Source organism: Triticum dicoccoides, chromosome 3B (genome assembly GCF_002162155.2).
Source record: "Triticum dicoccoides isolate Atlit2015 ecotype Zavitan chromosome 3B, WEW_v2.0, whole genome shotgun sequence".
In the NCBI taxonomy this organism is placed as follows: domain Eukaryota; kingdom Viridiplantae; phylum Streptophyta; class Magnoliopsida; order Poales; family Poaceae; genus Triticum; species Triticum dicoccoides.
Window position 1 is genome coordinate 260,790,734 of NC_041385.1, and position 20,721 is coordinate 260,811,454.

The 20,721-nt window shown below is 51.2% G+C and overlaps 2 protein-coding genes across 3 annotated transcripts in view; one reads left to right on the forward strand and one right to left on the reverse strand.

The window, feature by feature from the left end:
• Positions 1–5,948: 5,948 nt before the first annotated feature.
• Positions 5,949–14,506, forward strand: LOC119275828 (Holliday junction resolvase MOC1, chloroplastic-like). The gene is made up of 6 exons (XM_037556751.1): positions 5,949–6,383; positions 6,456–6,561; positions 6,712–6,764; positions 12,883–13,014; positions 13,646–13,718; positions 14,052–14,506. The coding sequence occupies exons 1-6, from the start codon at positions 5,976–5,978 to the stop codon at positions 14,177–14,179; spliced, it is 900 nt and encodes a 299-aa protein (XP_037412648.1). The 5' UTR covers positions 5,949–5,975; the 3' UTR covers positions 14,180–14,506.
• Positions 14,507–16,013: 1,507 nt separating this feature from the next.
• The window catches only part of LOC119275829 (hydroxymethylglutaryl-CoA lyase, mitochondrial-like), a 7,217-nt gene continuing 2,509 nt past the window's right edge, over positions 16,014–20,721 (reverse strand). The window contains exons 2-8 of one of the 2 annotated variants that reach the window (XM_037556752.1): positions 19,671–19,845; positions 19,287–19,472; positions 17,501–17,581; positions 17,257–17,420; positions 17,030–17,166; positions 16,519–16,634; positions 16,014–16,407 (exon numbers count right to left, since the gene is read on the reverse strand). In XM_037556752.1, coding sequence (XP_037412649.1) covers positions 16,159–16,407; positions 16,519–16,634; positions 17,030–17,166; positions 17,257–17,420; positions 17,501–17,581; positions 19,287–19,472; positions 19,671–19,845 — 1,108 coding nt within the window. In that variant the 3' untranslated portion in view covers positions 16,014–16,158. The remainder of the gene's footprint in view (positions 16,408–16,518; positions 16,635–17,029; positions 17,167–17,256; positions 17,421–17,500; positions 17,582–19,286; positions 19,473–19,670; positions 19,846–20,721) is intronic. The other variant, XM_037556753.1, reaches the window with a different exon arrangement.

Sequence of the window (20,721 nt, forward strand, 5' to 3'; positions counted from 1 at the left end):
TCTCGCATCAAACAAGATCCAGATATAATGTTCATGCTCAACACTGGCACCAAATAACAATTATTTAGGTCTAAAACTAATCCCGAAGGTAGATGTAGAGGTAGCGTGCCGACCGCGATCACATCGACTTTGGAACCGTTTCCCACGCGCATCGTCACCTCGTCCTTGGCCAGTGCTCGCTTATTCCGTAGTCCCTGTTTCGAGTTGCAAATATTAGCAACAGAACCAGTATCAAATACCCAGGTGCTACTACGAGCTCTAGAGTGGTACACATCAATAACATGTATATCACATATACCTTTGTTTACTTTGCCATCCTTCTTATCCGCCAAATACTTGGGGCAGTTCCGCTTCCAGTGACCAGTCTGCTTGCAGTAGAAGCACTCAGTTTCAGGCTTAGGTCCAGACTTGGGTTTCTTCTCTTGAGCAGCAACTTGCTTGCTGTTCTTCTTGAAGTTCCCCTTCTTCTTCCCTTTGCCCTTTTTCTTGAAACTAGTGGTCTTGTTGACCATCAACACTTGATGCTCCTTCTTGATTTCTACCTTCGCAGCTTTTAGCATTGCGAAGAGCTCGGGAATAGTCTTGTTCATTCCTTGCATATTATAGTTCATCACAAAGCTCTTGTAGCTTGGTGGCAGTGATTGGAGAATTTTGTCAATGACACTATCATCCGGAAGATTAACTCCCAGTTGAATCAAGTGATTATTATACCCAGACATTTTGAGTATATGTTCACTGACAGAACTATTCTCCTCCATCTTGCAGCTGTAGAACTTATTGGAGACTTCATATCTCTCAATCCGGGCATTTGCTTGAAATATTAACTTCAACTCCTGGAACATCTCATATGCTCCATGACGTTCAAAACGTCGTTGAAGGCCCGGTTCTAAGCCGTAAAGCATGACACACTGAACTATAGAGTAGTCATCAGCTTTGCTCTACCAGACGTTCTTAACGTCGTCAGTTGCATCAGCAGCAGGCCTGGCACCCAGCGGTGCTTCCAGGACGTAACTTTTCCGTGCAGCAATGAGGATAATCCTTAGGTTACGGACCCAGTCCGTGTAATTGCTACCATCATCTTTCAACTTTGCTTTCTCAAGGAACGCATTAAAATTCAATGGAACAACAGCACGAGCCATCTATCTACAAACAAACATAGACAAGCAAAATACTATCAGGTACTAAGTTCATGATAAATTTAAGTTCAATTAATCATATTACATAAGAACTCCCACTTAGACAGACATCTCTCTAGTCATCTAAGTGATTACGTGATCCAAATCAACTAAACCATGACCGATCATCACGTGAGATGGAGTAGTTTTCAATGATGAACATCACTATGTTGATCATATCTACTATATGATTCACGCTCGACCTTTCGGTCTCCGTGTTCCAAGGCCATATCTGCATATGCTAGGCTCGTCAAGTATAACCTGAGTATTCTGCGTGTGCAAAACTGGCTTGCACCCGTTGTAGATGGACGTAGAGCTTATCACACCCGATCATCACGTGGTGTCTGGGCACGACGAACTTTGGCAACGGTGCATACTCAGGGAGAACACTTCTTGATAATTTTAGTGAGAGATCATCTTAAAATGCTACCGTCAATCAAAGCAAGATAAGATGTATAAAGGATAAACATCACATGCAATCAATATAAGTGATATGATATGGCCATCATCATCTTGTGCTTGTGATCTCCATCTCCGAAGCACCGTCGTGATCACCATCGTCACCGGTGCAACACCTTGATCTCCATCATAGCATCGTTGTCGTTTACGCCATCTATTGCTTCTACGACTATCGCTACCGCTTAGTGATAAAGTAAAGCAATTACAGGGCGTTTGCATTTCATACAATAAAGCGACAACCATATGGCTCCTGCCAGTTGCCGATAACTTCGGTTACAAAACATGATCATCTCATACAATAAAATATAGCATCACGTCTTGGCCATATCACATCACAACATGCCCTGCAAAAACAAGTTAGACGTCCTCTACTTTGTTGTTGCAAGTTTTACGTGGCTGCTACGGGCTGAGCAATAATCGTTCTTACCTACGCATCAAAACCACAACGATAGTTCGTCAAGTTGGTGTTGTTTTAACCTTCGCAAGGACCGGGCGTAGCCACACTCGATTCAACTAAAGTGAGAGAGACAGACACCCGCCAGCCACCTTTAAGCATGAGTGCTCGTAACGGTGAAACCAGTCTCGCGTAAGCGTACGCGTAATGTCGGTCCGGGCCGCTTCATCTCACAATACCGCCAAACCAAAGTATGACATGCTGGTAAGCAGTATGACTTGTATCGCCCACAACTCACTTGTGTTCTACTCGTGCATATAACATCAACGCATAAAACCTAGGCTCGGATGCCACTGTTGGGGAACGTAGTAATTTCAAAAAAATTCCTACGCACACGCAAGATCATGGTGATGGCATAGCAACGAGAGGGGAGAGTATTGTCCATGTACCCTCGTAGAGCGTAAGTGGAAGCGTTAGCACAACGCGGTTGATGTAGTCGTACGTCTTCACGATCCGACCGATCCAAGCACCGAACGTACGGCACCTCCGAGTTCAGCACACGTTCAGCTCGATGACGATCTCCGGGCTCCGATCTAGCAAAGCTCCGGAGATGAGTTCCGTCAGCACGACGGCCTGGTGACGATGATGATGCTCTACCGGCGCAGGGCTTCACCTAAACTCCGCGACGATATGACCGAGGTGGAATATGGTGGAGGGGGGCACCGCACACGGCTAAGGAATGATCAGTAGATCAACTTGTGTGTCTATGGGGTGCCCCCCCGCCCCCGTATATAAAGGAGCAAGGGGGAAGGCCGGCCGGCCCTTGGGGCGCGCCAAGGAGGGGGGAGTCCTCCTCCTAGTGGGAGTAGGACTCCCCTTTCCTAGTCCAACTAGGAAGGAGGAAGGGGGAAGGAAAGAGGGGGAGAGGGAGAGGGAAAGAGGGGCCGCGCCTCCCCTCCCTAGTCCAATTCGGACTCCCCTTGGGGGGGGGCGCCACCTCCTGGGCTGCTGCCCTCTCTCTCCCCTCAGGCCCACTAAGGCCCAATACTTCCCCGGGGGGTTCCGGTAACCCCTCCGGCACTCCGGTTTTCTCCGAAATCACCCGGAACACTTCCGGTGTCCGAATATAGTCGTCCAATATATCAATCTTTATGTCTCGACCATTTCGAGACTTCTCGTCATGTCCGTGATCACATCCGGGACTCCGAACAAACTTCGGTACATCAAAACTTATAAACTCATAATAAAACTATCATCGTAACGTTAAGCGTGCGGACCCTACGGGTTCGAGAACTATGTAGACATGACCTAGAACCATTCTCGGTCAATAACCAATAGCGGGACCTGGATGCCCATATTGGTTCCTACATATTCTACGAAGATCTTTATCGGTCAAACCGCATAACAACATACGTTGTTCCCTTTGCCATCAGTATGTTACTTGCCCGAGATTTGATCGTCGGTATCCAATACCTAGTTCAATCTCGTTACCGGCAAGTCTCTTTACTCGTTCCGTAATACATCATCTCATAACTAACTTATTAGTTACAATGCTTGCAAGGCTTAGGTGATGAGTATTACCGAGAGGGCCCAGAGATACCTCTCCGACAATCGGAGTGACAAAACCTAATCTTGAATTATGCCAACTCAACATGTACCTTCGGAAACACCTGTAGAGCACCTTTATAATCACCCAGTTACGTTGTGACGTTTGGTAGCACACAAAGTGTTCTTCCGGTAAACGGGAGTTGCACAATCTCATAGTTGTAGGAACTTTGTATAAGTCATGAAGAAAGCAATAACAATATACTAAACGATCAAGTGCTAGGCTAACGGAATGGGTCTGTCAATCACATCATTCTCCTAATGATGTGATCCCATTAATCAAATGACAACACATGTCTATGGTTAGGAAACATAACCATCTTTGATTAATGAGCTAGTTAAGTAGAGGCATACTAGTGACTATGTGTTTGTCTATATATTCACACATGTATCATGTTTCCGGTTAATACAATTCTAGCATGAATAATAAACATTTATCATGATATGAGGAAATAAATAATAACTTTATTATTGCCTCTAGGGCATATTTCCTTCAGCTTCTTCGTGGACCCTTCGTGGGTGGAGCCCTCCATGGACTCGCGCAGCCGTTACCCTTCGTGGGTTGAAGTCTCCATCAACGTGGATGTACGATAGCACCACCTATCGGAACCACGCCAAAAACATCCGTGTCTCCAATTGCGTTTGAATCCTCCAAACCCTTCCCTTTACTTTCTTGCAATTTGCATGCTTTACTTTCCGCTGCTCGTATACTCTTTGCATGCTTGCTTGATATGTATTGTGGATGTTGAAATTGTGCGTGAACTCCACTTAAACTTAAAGAAACTTAAAAACTGCAACTTTGGTACTTAGTGTCTAATCACCCCCCCCCTCTAGACACCTCTTCTCAAGGTCCTACAAGGATGCGCAGCTGACAGCGTTCTCATCCGCGAATGCCAGCGCCGCCTCCACATTCGACTGCGCCGCCTATACGTTGCGGGTGGCGGCCTGAGCGCGGGTGGCCTCATAGAGCGCCTGCTGCTCGGTGACAAAGTTGGGGTTCGCCGCGGTGATGGCCCTCATGGCTTCCTCGCTTGTGCACTTGCCGTAGATTTGGCCCTCCTCCAGTCGGTGCCGCTCGAGGAGGAACCGGTTGTACCGTTGCTCCTCCTACACCTACCGGAACAACGGCATAGGCGTGGGCACAGGCTACTCCTCTGCCATGGCGGCATTGAAGTGCGCCTGTGCCTACTCCATCGTCAATCTGGCATGCACCGGCGTGGGCTGTGACACAGAGTCGTCGTCGGAGCCAGTCTCTACTCGCCTGGCATCGTGGCTCTGCCACGTGGCCGCAAGGGCGGTCACCTTGTGCTTCTGCTCCATCGAGAGGCTCTCCCACACAGTGTTTCCGCTCGCGGTCATGATAGATGTGGTGCACAGGAGAAAGATGTGGAATAGATGGGTTGTGGTGTGGTGTGAGTCGGGTGTGGTTGCCTTTAAATAGTGGATGCCGGCGAGGCCAAGCATCCGGGTGCGTCAATGCGCGGGCGTCAGAGTTGGTATCTCGGCCGGCGAGCCTGTTTAATAGTGGCAGACGGAGGGACGGGCATTGGACGTGCGTGGTAGATATCAATCCCGTCCCGTCCAGTAAACTTCTCTCCGGCATTGAACAAGAATGGACACTGGGGACACGACACCCTCTGTCGGCGAGCCCTTCAATGACGGCGTCAGCGAGAGGTCATGCCCGCTCTATGCTAACGTCAACACGGAGCGCCCGCTCTAGAATGACATAAATGCGGGCAGCTGTTTTCGGGCAGGAAAGGGCGCAGGGTAAGGAAGAGGGGTTTGGGTGGGTCAAGGTTGTCAGACACTTGCGTGCCAGCGGTAAGGCGTAAAATGACGTTCAAACCACCGAGCAGACCGATATAAAACTGCGTTGGAAAACATCGTCCCGACCACTCAGTCCGGACGGTTGCAAGCGGTTTCTTACAACTTTCATTCTTTAAGTCGCTGACACGTAACATAATCATCCTCCAATTCAGATGACACTTCAATAAGATCTTTGTATGTAAAAGACAATACATAACGTTTTTTGAGGCACAAAAGGTCAACCTGTGGTTGGATGCTTAGAGAGATAATGGTATTAACAGTCCATCAGAATTCAAGTCTTGGTACTCGTATTATTTATGTGCATGTGTACATTATTAGGGATTGAGTGTATGCACGCATATATGAGCGCTTACGTCTGTACTGTGTTAAAAAATACAGATGCGGATACATGCGGTCAAAAAAAATTACAGGTGCTGCAGCTGGTCTCGTCTGGGCCCGTCCGTACTGACGCGTTATCCCCCGAGCGGAACAACCAAAACCCTCCCCTCCCATTCCGCCTCCTGTTGCTTCGAACTATGGCAGCAGCAGCTGCCGGTGCTGCATCGGCCGCCGCCGCGCCAGCTACGCATCACGCCGACCACTCCATGAACGCCCTCCGCTCCACCGCCCTCCGCCGCTCCACCCTCCATTGGGACGCCGCCGCGGCCTTCTTTTCCCCGCCCTTCCGCTCTCGCCGCTGCCACCGACGTGTCTTGCTCCCTCCTGCTGCGGCGCTGCCCGCGAAGTCCCGCTCCAGGGCCAAGGCTAAGCTCCTGGCGGACGCGGGGGCTGTGGACCCCTGGCTCGCCTCCCTCTCCCTGCTCCCCGCCGACGGCAGCGACGCCGCCGCCGCCGCCGCCCCCGCCCCCACCGGCTGGGCGATTGGGATCGATCCAGACACTCGCGGCGCCATCGCCGTTCTCTCACCCGACGGCTCCTCTCAGGTGCGGCCCGAAACTCGCATTTCGCGTTGACTGGCGTGCTCGAGCATTCGTTCACGTTTTCACGTCCTGTAGGTGTTCGATAACCCGTTCGTGAACATAATGGTGTCGGAGCTCACACGGAAGCGCCTAGACACCAGGTCCATCATACAGCTTCTCCGTGGCCTTGATGCGCCTCCAGGTATGGGCACACGAGAGTGTAGTTGTACACTCCTATCTGGGGTATTGGAGGACTTAAGCCTTCCTTGTGTGTTGAGCACAATGCAGTTATGTTCAGTAACCGTTTGCTGGTGTCTGACTATGATATTGTGGTGTCTTTGTTATCTTGCAGGAACTACAGCGTTTATTGAGAAGTCAAGTCCATTTCCAACTGATGGAAAGCTGGTCGGTCTCTTGCTTTCCTCATATTTTTGCCAGTCAATGGAAGCATTTGCATAAGCATTACAATGAACTTATGTTCTATGCATCAATACTTCGAGAAGTCATGCCATTGGATAGTCCCTACAACAAGAATTGTTGAGGATTACATTACTCACTTGCAACTTATTACTGTCTCGGTGCATAACATTTTGCAGTAGATTGGTGGTAATAGAACTGACATTGTGTGCTTCTTGAGATCATGTGCCTCTGAAGATGTTCCATGGTAGGACTAGGGTTCCTACCGGCTCTACTGCGGAGGTTGTAGGGGCAAGGAGGGCGAGGGCGCGGCGAAGAACGGTTGCGCCGGCGGCAGGGCGCCGTCGCGGCTAGGGTTGAAGGCGGCGGCGGCTTGGCGGCGGCGGCTAGGGTTTCCGGCTCCTCTGGGAGCCGGGCAACAAAAGATAATAATAGTCTTTATTGCTTGCCTCAAATCGATGTCTTACATGAGTATTTATAACTTTAGCCTAAGATAACTTTCCTAAGATAACTTGCCTAAGATAACTTGTGGGCCAAGCCCCTAATACTAATGCCCTGTGGGCCTCTTCCTAGTATAGACCAAGCCGGTCATAACATCTCTCCCCGCCTGCGCAAACAGCTCGTCCTCGAGCTGAAAGTCTGGATAGTGTTGAAGGAAATCTTCACGCTGTTCCCAAGTAGCCTCCTCCTCCGGAAGGCCCGCCCACTGAATTAGAATGAACCAGACACCACGACGGAGCTGGGCCTGCAACACCTTTGCTGGCTCTGGAAGAATGCGACCCTCGGCGGTTGGAGGAAGCGCTGGAGGAGCTGCTGGTGGCTCGCCACGGAAAGGCTTGAGCAGCCCCACATGGAACACGTCGTGGATGCGGGCGCGGGCTGGAAGCTGAAGACGATAGGCCACCTTCCCGATGCGCTCCACGACAGGGAAGGGCCCGGCGTATCGAGGGCCAAGCTTGCGCTTCGCGCGCGGGTCCAGTGACTGCGTAGAGCGGTGGAGAAGACGCAGCCACACCCAGTCGCCCACGGCGAACTCCGTCTCGCGATGATGATCGTCGTAGTAGTGCTTGGCCGTCTGCTGGGCCTGAAGTAGGCGCTGACGGACCTCCGCTAGCATCTCATCACGGGTGCGGATAAGGTCACCTGCAGCCACCGTCCGAGCCGTCTCCGGGTCGACCGGAAGTATAGGCGGGGGTGGGCGACCATAGACCACCTCAAATGGCGTCGCGCGCAGGGCGGAGTGATAAGAAGTGTTGTAGCAGTACTTCGCCCAAGAGAGCCAGTCCACCCATGCGCGAGGCCGATCACCTGTCACACAACGCAAATACATAGCAATGACCTTGTTAACCACCTTGGACTGACCGTCCGTCTGAGGATGGAACGCCGTACTGAGGCGGAGCTGGACACCCGCCATCCTGAAGAGGTCGCGCCAGACATGGCCTGTGAAGACTGGGTCCCGATCATTGATGATCGAAGTCGGGAACCCATGGAGACGGACAATGCCGTCGAAGAAGGCCCGGGCCACGGACGCCGCCGTGTACGGATGGCCGAGCGCGATGAAGTGGGCGTACTTAGAGAAGCGATCAACCATCGTGAGGATGACCGACTTGCCCCCAACCTTGGGAAGGCCCTCGATGAAGTCCATGGAAATATCCGCCCAAACCTGAGATGGCACTTCCAAGGGCTGAAGGAGCCCCGCCGGCCTCAGGGTCTCCGTCTTATTGCGCTGGCAAGTCTGACAAGATCGAACCCAGTCGCGGACCAGGGCACGATCGCCAGGGATGTAGAAGTCGGCGCGAAGACGATGGAGGGTTTTCTGCACACCCTCATGGCCGGTCGAGTGGGCGAGCTGTAACACCTGGTGGCGGAGATCATCATGCGCCGGAACAAAGATCCGGCGCCCATGGAGGAACAGTCCGTCAGAGAAGCGCCAAGGCTCCTCCAAGGTGCCAGCCGCTAGCTGCTGCTGTAGTAGGGCGGCATCATCTGCCGTCTCAGTGGCGCGTCGAATGTCGGCGAAGAGACTGAATGAAGGCCCGGAGCGGATGCACAGGACCGTCCCGGCGGTCGAGTCGGCGGTCGGCGCGAGGTCGGAATCGCGACGGGATAGCGCGTCGGCCACCGTGTTAAGACGGCCCGGCCGATACTCGACGGAGAAGTCGAAGCCGAAGAGCTTGCTGATCCACTGGTGCTGCGGCACGGTTGACAGGCGTTGATCCAGCAAGAACTTCAGACTGTAGTGGTCTGTGCGAATGTGGAAGGTCCGTCCCCACAAGTATGGCCGCCAATGACGCACGGCCTGGACGAGGCCAATGAGCTCCCGCTCGTAGGCTGCCAACTTAAGATGGCGCGGAGCGAAGGGTCGGCTGAAGAAAGCAAGAGGCCCATCTCCCTGATGAAGTATGGCGCCGAACCCGGCGCCCGAGGCGTCACAGTCCACCACGAACGGGCGGTCGAAGTCGGGCATCTGGAGGACGGGGCCTGTCGTGAGGGCCCCCTTGAGGGCCTCGAACGCCGCTGTCACCTCGTCGTCCCAAGCGAAGGCGTCGCGGCGAAGCAGCCGCGTGAGGGGTGCCGCGATGAGTCCGAACTCCCGGATAAATTTCCGGTAGTAGCCGGCGAGTCCGAGGAACCCGCGGAGAGCCCGCGGCGAGTGAGGCGTTGGCCAGGCGGAGACGGCCGCCACCTTATCGGCGTCCATAGCCACCCCGTCAGCTGAGATGACATGGCCGAGGTAGGCAACGGTAGGCGTCCCGAACGAGCACTTCGAGCGCTTAAGGTGGAGGTTGTGCGCTCGAAGCTCGTTGAAGATGATGGCGACGTGCTAGAGATGTTCGGCCCAGGTGGCGCTGTAGATAAGAATGTCATCAAAGAAAACAAGCACAAACCGCCGTAAGTAGGGCCGAAGGACGTCGTTCATTAGGGCCTGGAATGTTGCCGGGGCGTTGGCGAGACCGAAAGGCATCACCAAGAACTCAAAGTGGCCATGGTGGGTGCGAAACGCCGTCTTGGCGATGTCGTCCGGATGCATGCGCACCTGATGATAGCCTGACCGGAGATCGAGCTTGGTAAAGAAGCGTGCCCCATGGAGCTCATCCAAGAGCTCGTCGACCACCGGTATAGGGAACTTGTCCTTGAGCGTGAGCGCGTTGAGGGCGCGGTAGTCGATGCAGAAGCGCCAAGTGCCGTCTGACTTACGGACGAGAAGCACCGGCGCCGAGAAGGGTGACGTGGAGATGCGGATGATGCCTGCGGCGAGCATCAGGGCACACTGGCGCTCCAACTCATCCTTCTGCAGCTGTGGGTAGCGATAGGGCCGTACCGCCACCGGAGTGGAGCCCGGTACAAGGTGAATACGATGGTCGTACACCCGGGCAGGCGGAAGACCCCGCGGCTCGTCGAAGATGTCGTTGTGCTGCTGCAGAAGAGGATCCAGTAGGGGGTGCTCGTCTTCCGAGGACGCGGCGGCCAGCTGGAGGTGTGGCACGGCCGGCGCGGCGCCCCCAAGGCCCTCCCACCGGATGCGGCGGCCCTGCCGCCAGAATGTCATCGTGAGCGCGTCGAAATCCCACAGGATGGGCCCGAGGGTCCGGAGAAAGTCCACCCCGAGGATGAAGTCGAAGCAGCCCAGATCGATCCCTGCACAGGTAATGGAAATTTTTTCGTCGCCGATGGAGATGGGAACGTCGCGGGCTAGCCCATGGCACTGGAGGTGATTGCCGTTCGCCACTGTGATCCTCAAGCGCTCCCCGCCCGTTGTTGGGAGTGCTAGCCGACGCATGGTCGATTCGGGCAGGAAGTTGTGTGTGGAGCCCGTATCCAGCAGGGCCACCAGTCGCTCGCCATGGATCGTCACGGGCAGCAGCATGGTCCGCTCGCCCCGGATGCCTGCCAGAGCGTGAAGGGAGACGACGCACGCCGTTGCCGCGGACTCCACAGCCGTGTCCTCGGTAGCCGCAGGCGGTGGTAGTGCGTCGGCCGAGGCGTCCTCCTCGGTGTAGTCAACCGTCTCTAAATAAAAGAGGCGGGGGCAGACATGGGTCGGCGTGTAGGGCTCATCGCAGTTGAAGCAAAGACCCTGACGGCGACGCTCCTGCTGCTCGGCCGGTGACAGACGGCGAAAAGGCCGGGTGGCCGCCGGGGGTGTGGCCGTCGTAGCTGGGGAGGGCCGACCCGAGGTTGAGGAAGTCTGAACGGGCCGACTGGGCTGCCGGCCGCTCCGTCCGAGTGGCTGCTGCAGAGCCTGGGCCCGCTGCTCAAAGGCCCGGGCGTAGTACATCGCCGTCTGGAGGTCGTGGGGGTCCCGGAGCTCGACGTCCACGCGGATATGATTTGGCAACCCGCCCACAAAGAGCTCAGCGCGCTGGGTCGCGGAGACGCCCGACGCGTGGCATGCCAGGGCCTGGAAGCGGTCGGCGTAGTCCTGCACCGTAGATGTGAACGGCAAACGGCCGAGGGCCGCCAGTCTGCTCCCGCGGATAGGAGGTCCAAAACGGAGGAGACAGAGCTCCCGGAAACGCTCCCAAGGTGGCATGCCGCCCTCGTCCTGCTCGAGGGCGTAATACCAGGTCTGAGCTGCACCTCGAAGATGATAGGACGCAAGCCAGGTGCGGTCCGAAGCGAGCGTCCGCTGCCCTCGAAAGAACTGCTCGCACTGGTTGAGCCAGTTGAGGGGGTCCTCCGTGCCCTCGTAGGTTGCGAAGTCCAGTTTGGCGAAGCGAGGGGGTGTCGGGCCGCCGTGCCCTGGGGCGGCCGCATGCGCCGGCGGTGCGTATGCTGGGTCGGGAAGCGCCGGGGCATAGTTCGCCGAGCTGGAGGGGTGATCAAACCGCAGGGAAGGCCTCTGGTGTTCCGGCGGCGTGGAGTAGGCCGTGCCCGAAGACGGGCCGGTCGCCCAAGCGGGGATCGGCGATGGCGACGGTGGGAACTGCACCTGGTGCAGGGGCCGACCCGTAGCCCTAGGTGCGGGCGGCGTTGCTGTCGATGGCGGTGGCTCCTGGGGGGCCGTCTGCTCCGGTGCCGGCGTCGTGGTAGCCGGCGGTGGCGCTGGAAGGAGCTGCTGGGGCGGGCTCCCCAGCGGCACGGTGGAGGCCGGCCAAGCGGGCCACGGCTGCACCGCAGCCTGGTAGGGCAGCAGCAGCGGCGGCTGAGGCGCCCCGCCGTAGGGTGCCTGGAAGGCTGAGGCTGGCCACTGCAGCGGCGGCGGCCCGTAGGAGGCGGTGACGGCGCTCGGTGGCGGGGGCTGGGCCCCGGCGAGGTATAGGGAAATACCCCGGACCGCCTGAACCAACTCCCGAAGGGTGCCGGACACTTCCTCGGGCGAGAGCAGCGGAGGCGATTCGATCGTGGGGGCGACCGCTGCTGGCGCCGTAGCGGTGTTGGTGACGGCCGCTGGCGCAGTGGTGGTGGTGGTGACGGCTGCTGGCGCGGTGGTGTCGGTGGTGGTGCCGGATGCGGTCGTCATCGTAGACGGAGCTGGCGGCAGCGAGAGCTGGGCGGTGGCGGATGGTAGCGGCGGCGGTGATGGAGGTTGAGACATGATCGGCCTGGTGTCTCTGGATACCAAATTGGTAGGACTAGGGTTCCTACCGGCTCTACTGCGGAGGTTGTAGGGGCAAGGAGGGCGAGGGCGCGGCGAAGAACGGTTGCGCCGGCGGCAGGGCGCCGTCGCGGCTAGGGTTGAAGGCGGCGGCGGCTTGGCGGCGGCGGCTAGGGTTTCCGGCTCCTCTGGGAGCCGGGCAACAAAAGATAATAATAGTCTTTATTGCTTGCCTCAAATCGATGTCTTACATGAGTATTTATAACTTTAGCCTAAGATAACTTTCCTAAGATAACTTGCCTAAGATAACTTGTGGGCCAAGCCCCTAATACTAATGCCCTGTGGGCCTCTTCCTAGTATAGACCAAGCCGGTCATAACATTCCACACACAAGTTGAGGCTAGAGTTGTACTCTAAGCAGTGTGATCTAGTTCAAATTCAGTTTCTAATTTGAACTTGATAGAATCTAGTTCACACCATATGACTGTTTAAATTTCATGTGAAACATGTGGCATAATGTAGGTTCTGTTAGTGACTTCTTGCCGTCTGTTTCATGATGTATATTTAGGGATGGTGGAGTACAGGTTTTTCGTATGGCTTGTGGATTGCTGCTCTAGTGGCATCTGAGTTTTCTGTTGTACCGGTTGCATCACAGACATGGAAATCGTACTTTGGGCTAACTCGAAGTGCATCACCTAAGGTTTGCTACTCTTCTTATATGCCTCTCATTTACAGAAAACTGGTAGAAATCTTTTCTGTTTGTTGGTAAGAACTTAACAAGCTTAATTATGGCATTTCAATAAAGATGCCTAACCATTGCTATTTTCATTGATGTAATTAAGGTTGTGTAGTACAAAAGTAGATAACAGGGTAAGTATTGAGTCCTTGAAACAGGGCCAGTGTGGTGAGTTCTTGAAACCGTGTCGGTGGGTTCGTACTCATGTGCGCCGATCATTGCAACCCAGGAGACCTTTCAATATAAGTTCACAACTGAATTGTTTCAATTATTTTGAATGGTTTAGAGTGAAGAAATCTGGGTTGGACTTTAGATATCATTGGATTAGGTTGGGGTGCTATGATCTAAGCTGACGGCAGTAATGAATCAAATCTGAGTTCGACCAATTGATTGCTACTGTGGTAATGCATAGATGTTATTTCATTTTAGAGAGCATTTCTCTCTCCTCATCTGAATGTTTGTTGCTAGATCTTGTGTGTTGTTCTACTAATTGTAGACTTGACGTGACACCAGTTTCATTACATGTTTCTTAATCCTAACCTCAAATTAGTACTGCATCATAATAGTTATCTTATGACCCTTCTACGTTTGTCAGGATGATAGCAGACGAGCTGCTACAATCTTGTTCCCGGATAAGGCTCTGTCCCTCAAGTTGAAGAAACATCACGGTACGCATCTTACTATTTTCCAAGTCACAACAGTAAGTCAGTAAATGAATTATTTTGTCACAACATTCTAGTTCGAGCTGATCAATTGTAGACACTGACATATGCGTATGAATAAACATGATGTACACATGATGTGCTCTGTGTGTATTTCTCGTCTTGCTTTCAAGGTGTACTGAGCAAACAAACTAATTACACATATTCCTCACAGTCCAGCTAAATATGTTTTGGCTAGTATAGTTAGCTTAACCCATTTAATTGAATGACCTGCTGAAAAATGAGTAGATGATAATGCATTTTCTTCCGTAGTTCATTGATGTTTTGACACTGATGCAGGGCGAGCAGAGGCTCTTCTGTTAGCAGCCTATGGAAAAGGACTCGTGCTACCATCAGAGAAGTTCATCAAAACACAAAGAGTGCTGAAGCAAGAAACCAACTTGACATTGACAGGGACGCCTGATTGAATCATCAGTAATTATTAGTTGGTATTGACAACTGCTGTAAATAATTTGGTTATTCGCAGGAGCCCTATCATGTACTACCTCCATATCAAAATATAAGATGTTTTTGCAGTTCAAATTGAAGTACAAAAACATCTTATATTTTGGTACAGATGTAGTACATAGTAGCTCGAGAGAGATCTTAAGTTCTTAACTCACTTCACGGAGGCATTATTGATCTACCGTAGAGTTTAACAAGGTAGTGTACATTGACCATGAATATTGTTAACTTTTGGCGGCTGAGAAGTGAGACAATTGTACTGATTTAATTCATGTGATCAATTTTGCACATCTTTGAAAGTATGGCCATCTACCCTTTTTGTTTCTTGGAAACTTATTTTAGTTGCACACGTCATATGCATGTGTGTATTACATAGTGTACAACAGGTTTAACAGCTGAATTATCCAGGAGAAATGAGAGCGGCTTAAAATGTCCTTTTTTGTGACAAAACATCAAATGCACCATTTATTTTTAGATGAAAGGATCGAACCGAGCCCGAGTAAGGCTCGATCTTCACCCGGCTTTGAATTAACAAAGCCATCAACCGGTCAGGATTACAAAGAGCACACCATACAACCAAAGATAAAAAGGAAAACGGGGATGCAACCCCAAGGCAGCAGATACAAGGCACCGATGGAGCTAAAATCTACGACCAGAGAATAAAAAGAGTACAACTTAGGGACCTAACAGGGGCTAGACGGGATTGCGCCAAGGAAGGAGCTTGCCATCGACACGCCGAAGGCAAAGCAGAGCTGTTCTCACCAGAGCCAGCAAGAAAACAGGGCAACCACTCGAGCACACCCGAAGCCACAAATTGCAACTCACACATGAGGAGCAGGCCGCAGACACTAGCCATAGGAACCAAGCACTTCAAGAAGACACGGCGAGCAATGGGCAACAACGCCACCAGGAGGGCCGAGCCACACCAAGACCAACGACACTCCTCCAACAACGCGACCAAACCGCCGTAGAGGGGACCACTATCCCCCCTCACCCAGGCCGAGGGCGTCGACCCACCGGACAACCGGACCGCGCAGAGAAGGAAATGAAGCAGCTTGAGGAAGACATCGATCCTCCATGGCGGGAAGTCACCGCTGGACGAAGGATCCGCCGCCAACTAGGACACCAAAGGCTTGCCGCAGACCACCCTCCATCCCACAACCCAAAACGACGCCTTCAAGGAGGTGCAGAGGCACCGTCGCCGCCCAACCAAGGTTGTGGATTTTCAACCGAGAGCAGGGGAGGGAGGGGGGAGGGAGATGGACCTCAACGTCGCCTTCGAGAAGGGGAGCGGCGCCCGAAGCGCCGCCGACAATGTGGCCGCCGCCGGCGGCCAAGAGGTTACCCCGATCCAGGGCTCCCCACCCCACCACCACGACGTCGTCCACCGGATCCGGCAAGACATGGCGTAGGAGAGGCCGCAGCAGGAGCCAAAGGAGGCGTCTTCATATCTGGAGAGGCCAGACACGGGGAACCGACCCCCAGCCGCTCGGATCCACCGCCGGCCCGTTGTCCACACAGCCGGGCAGAGGCGTCCCACCGCGCCTAGGGACGCTGCCCGCCGTCAGGGAGCGCCGCCCGCACAACCTGGAGCCGCCGCCCCGAACCCTAGCCCCCTGCCCAGCAACAGAGCGGCAAAGAACCCCGCCGCCGCCCTCATCAGCGGCCGCGCAGGGAGCCCGGCAACTGCCTCCAGCGACGGCAAGGAGGGGAGGCCGAGAAGGGGGGCTGGCGGCGGCCGGGGGAGGGAACCCTCGAGTCACCCTCGGGAGGGCGACGCGAGGGGAGGGAGGGACGAATGAAATGTCTGCCGCCATTTATTCATTTACGTACTTTCTGCATTGGTACTGTACATGTATCTTCTGCAACAGGGGATCACGACGACATACAATAAACGGGCACAGCATTATGATGTTACAGAGTAACAGCACTAAGAGCAGCCTCATAGCTTTGAGGCGCTCGCGGTAACCTTGCTCAAGGCAGTAGCTGCCTTGGACCCAGACTGGCGCCCCAGATGCTTGCAGATGAACTCGCCGGCTGCGATTACCTTGCTTAGGTCGACGCCTGTCTTGATCCCCAACCCATTCAGCATGTACACTACGTCCTCAGTAGCAACATTCCCTGATGCGCCCTTCGCATATGGGCAGCCACCAAGGCCCGAGACGGAGGAGTCCACGACACTAATACCCATCTGGTCGAGCAGAGAACATGGTTGATCACATACAAGTGTCGGATGATAAGATCTGAATCACCATTTTGTTTTTAATGTGATGGTTTGTTCAGTATCTCAGTAGATGATTACCTGGAGAGAGACAAGGATGTTTGAAAGAGACTGCCCGTAGGTGTCGTGGAAATGGACAGCAAGCTTTTCCACGGGAACGACAGACATAACTGCCTCAAGCATTGGTACAACTGTGCCTGAATATATCGAAGAAGCTACATATTAATTGAAATTTTCATGAAGCGAAGGTGGGTTTATCTAGATAATTAAACACAGTCTGACATTAAGAGGAGTTAGAATTTACTGGGTAATCAATGTTTTCCCAAACGACACTGGTATACAACTAGGAGCAGTTTTCTTCCATTATTTGAGGACAAGAAAATTCAACATTTGTTTGAAGGCAACATGAGAAACAAATCATGCCAAATATGTCAAGGCTCCAGGATGACAGTGAGGACCTTGGTGTCAAACTGGCACGTGTCAGATAATATCCTTTGCCTAATGGATGTAACAAACTGAAGCCCAATAGTAGCAAGCAAAATCTAGCTATGGCATACTTAAAAATTGTGGGTAGCAAATAATGCAAGATCACCTGGGGTACCAACTCCAATCGTATCACCAAGCGAAACCTCGTAGCAGCCCATGTCATAAAGCTCTTTGGCAACATAAGCTACATCTGAAGGTGGTACTGATCCTTCTACTGGGCATCCAACCACACAAGAAACATACCTACATTGTTACATAATAGAGCAACACAATATTAACATATGTCACACTGGAAAACTGGAGTTCAAAAGGCTGGAAAATAAAATAACTTACCCTCGTACAGGAATTTCTAGCTTTTTTGCTGCAAGAGCAACATCATTATAGCGAACAAGGCTCTCTTTAATTGAACAGTTTATGTTTGACTTTGAAAATGCTTCAGAAGCTGACGCAAATATTGCAACTTCTTTGGCACCTGCTGCAGCAGCTGCTTCAAATCCCTGATGATAAATGAACAGGACTGGTTATTAAATGGGGTAAGCTAACAAATATAAAACCCACCTGATTAAAACTGATTTACCTTGAGGTTTGGAGTCAACACAGGAAAGCTTACACCCGTAATATTCCGAACCACTTCCATAACATCCTTCGCATCAGCTAGCTACAATTATTCAATATCGTATCATTCAGCAATGGGGTGTCAAATACTCCCTCTGTAAAGAAATATAAGAGCGTTTAGATCACTAATTAGTGATCTAAGCACTCTTATATTTCTTTACAGAGGGAGTACATGATAGGCAAATGAACTGACGGACAAGCAAAACGGAAAGTATACTTTGATAAAGTAGGGTGAGCTGAGCTAGCAGAAGACTTAAGAAGCAGGCAAGCCAATTGCATTCAAGGCCACAAGATTTCGCAAACAATTTTTTTTCATCACATGATAAGTTTTCAGTTAGACTACAACAGAATGCTATTTAGTTGGACTAAGATGACATCATAGTATTAGGCAATAGGCACTCCTGTACAAATTTTCTTTCCTTGCTTCATTGCTAGGCAGTATTCCTGCCGGAAACAATTAAGGATGGTGATTCAAGTCTGGCATAATGTTATCCAGAGACACATTTCAGTTCTTGTTTCAATAAGAAAATGTTATTTGTGGCACTAGGCAATGTATATATACTGTGTCTGAATCTTAATAGCAAGGATCATTTGAATACGCAGTAAAAAACCAATTTTCAAATGTCAACGGCAGTTCAGAACTATACTTATTCACAGGTTTAGAGCTTGTGCACCGTATTTGTTCCATTTCCCTCCATGTCGGACAATCAACTTCACCCAGACCACACTGCCAATATCTAGATTGCAACATAAATACAGAGGTAAACAATTTGGAGAAATCCAACATTTGCGTCAGAACCATTCTTCATTCGAAGTAGGAGGAAACTTTGTTATGAACCTCCAATGAAAAGATCGAGAGGTTCGGCAATCCACTATACCACTCATGGCCCATGCGACACTCCACTCCAACATTTAAACAATAACACACCCCTTGTTGGGCTCTGCAGGTTCCCGGGCTAAACACCATATGTCATATTTTAAAACCTAAAAAGTTCATGGTGGTGAAGCTCCAATTATGAGTATGGTTATGTTCTCATTCCCGTAGAGTGCAAATGACTTCAGTGAATGATGCAATTTATGCCGGTGTTGGAAGCTACTGTATTGTAATATATGGAATTATGGACACAAGAGTATCATGGTAATGAGCAATGGGACTATAAACTACTGTTGTTCCATAATTCTGCAGTCTTTGTCAACGTAACAAGCAGCAAATTTATTTTATACTAGCAATGTGCCCGTGCGTTGCAACGGATCCAAAGTAGAATAATACATGTTCACAGACTTGAAAGAAAAACAATCTAATTTTGGTATATATATCACTTAAAATATACTCGTATTAGGTTTCACTTAAAATATATTCCTTGTGGCTTTTTTGATGAGGTGGGGGAGGGATGTGGTTGGTTTCAAGATACTAAGGGGCTTCTGCAAATTGGAGCAGAGAAGTGGGGTCTTGCTGCAAAAAATGCCACAGCTTTTACATCACAGTCGTTAGATGCAGATCTGATGGTCAGAAATGACGGATGACAGACACACAATCATCACCAACTGAGTCTTTTATAGGAGTAGAGACAGAGATAAACGAATAGATGGCAAAGTTCTGCCAGAACATGGAAATCATATAGATACCAAGGGAAATAAAACTGGGTAACGGAGATCTTTAGAGTTACACAACTCCCGTCAGATAAGCATAACAATCAAATTGGTAATCTTAGTCACCTGCTTATGGGGAAAAATATTAAGAATTTTACCTGTGGCACCCATTTTGGGGAGACAAAACTTGTTGCCTCAACAACTGATAATCCAGAGGTTGCCAATCTCTTTATGAGCTCAATCTTTACAGGTGTTGGCACTGTATTTTTTTCGTTCTGCAGTCCATCTCGAGGCCCAACTTCTACAATTTTCACACACCTTGGCAGACCATGTATTATCTGGAACTAAAAAAAGATGTTAACTCCAGTTAATGTAAAGGAGAACTTGGGATTTTATTTTATGTTCACAATAATGATTGCAATTCCTGGGATAAAGATGCCAAGTTTATTCATAGAAGCATGCTAGTAACATACATTGAGATGATCTCAGAATTTATCCAGGATGGCAAGTTAACAGATACGGGTATAGATAGAATTACACACCCTGTTTGCAGCTTCTATCCTCTCTTGGTCGGAAGAAGCCGAAAAAGATCTGTAGTTCTGTTGGTTCTGTGAAAGATAACTTGCATAAAGAACATGACGGTTCCCTCCGGCAAGCGTGACTCGATTAGACACTGGATGTATTTGATATGTCCGTCTTCTGCAGGCATGTTCTCCTCTATGACAACATAGAAATTTAGCCCGAGTAAGTAATTATGAAAGAAAGGGGGGCCGAATTATTGGGTAACAAATCTTTGCATGATGGAAGTAGGAAATTCAGTAATCATCATTCCCTGGAGACGGTGAATTAATCTATGATTCAGTGAATCAGAATTCTCAAAATGTCATTGTTATGGTGTTGCTAGAAGGAGGGCGCGAGAGGACCGGCCGAGGGCCTTTCTGCCCACGGCCGGGCAAGAGGGAAGGGATTTCCTTCTTAATTCTTGCTTGATTAGATTGATACATCTCCTCTCTTTATATAAAGAGGTTTACTTGACTCCCAAGCAAGGCTTACTTGACCCCTAAGCAAGTGACCCTTATCTCTAATTAACCCTAAGATTAATGGGCCCATTAGGCCCATTACGTACTCTAACACTACACCCCACCTGGACATGCAGCTTGTCCTCGAGCTGCAGCCTAACCAACTTATAACCATGACTCGACGCAACACAAACCTAACACCTAAAAACAAGCCTTTTACATCTCGGCTTGTTTTATTATTCTCAACCTGAAATGGACTGGGACGCTTTATTTTGGACCCCTTAACAAAAAGTGGACACCATCCGCACGTCGGACGTGCACGTGTACAGCCACCTGGATCCCATGGACACCACCTGGACAAAAGGAGTGCATGTTTATGACCACATGGAAGTGGTCGCAAGAGTGACCAGCAGAGGCGCCCTCGCGGCGGCCGGTGGCGGAATGCAGTGGTGCTATGCGGTGCGCTGCTGTCGGAGACACCATGCCTTCTCCCTGTCGGACGGCTGTTGGTTTGCACCGCACAGGGAAGAGTGGAGGGCTTGCGATGGAGAATGACAAGGAGGGGTGCGCCCCC

Coding starts and splice junctions, on each gene's coding strand:
- LOC119275828 (XM_037556751.1), top strand. CDS start 5,976: ATGGCAGCAGCAGCTGCCGGTGCTGCATCGGCCGCCGCCGCGCCAGCT. Junction 6,562..6,711: donor TGGCCTTGATGCGCCTCCAG/GTATGGGCACAC, acceptor GTTATCTTGCAG/GAACTACAGCGTTTATTGAG. Junction 13,015..13,645: donor CTCGAAGTGCATCACCTAAG/GTTTGCTACTCT, acceptor TACGTTTGTCAG/GATGATAGCAGACGAGCTGC.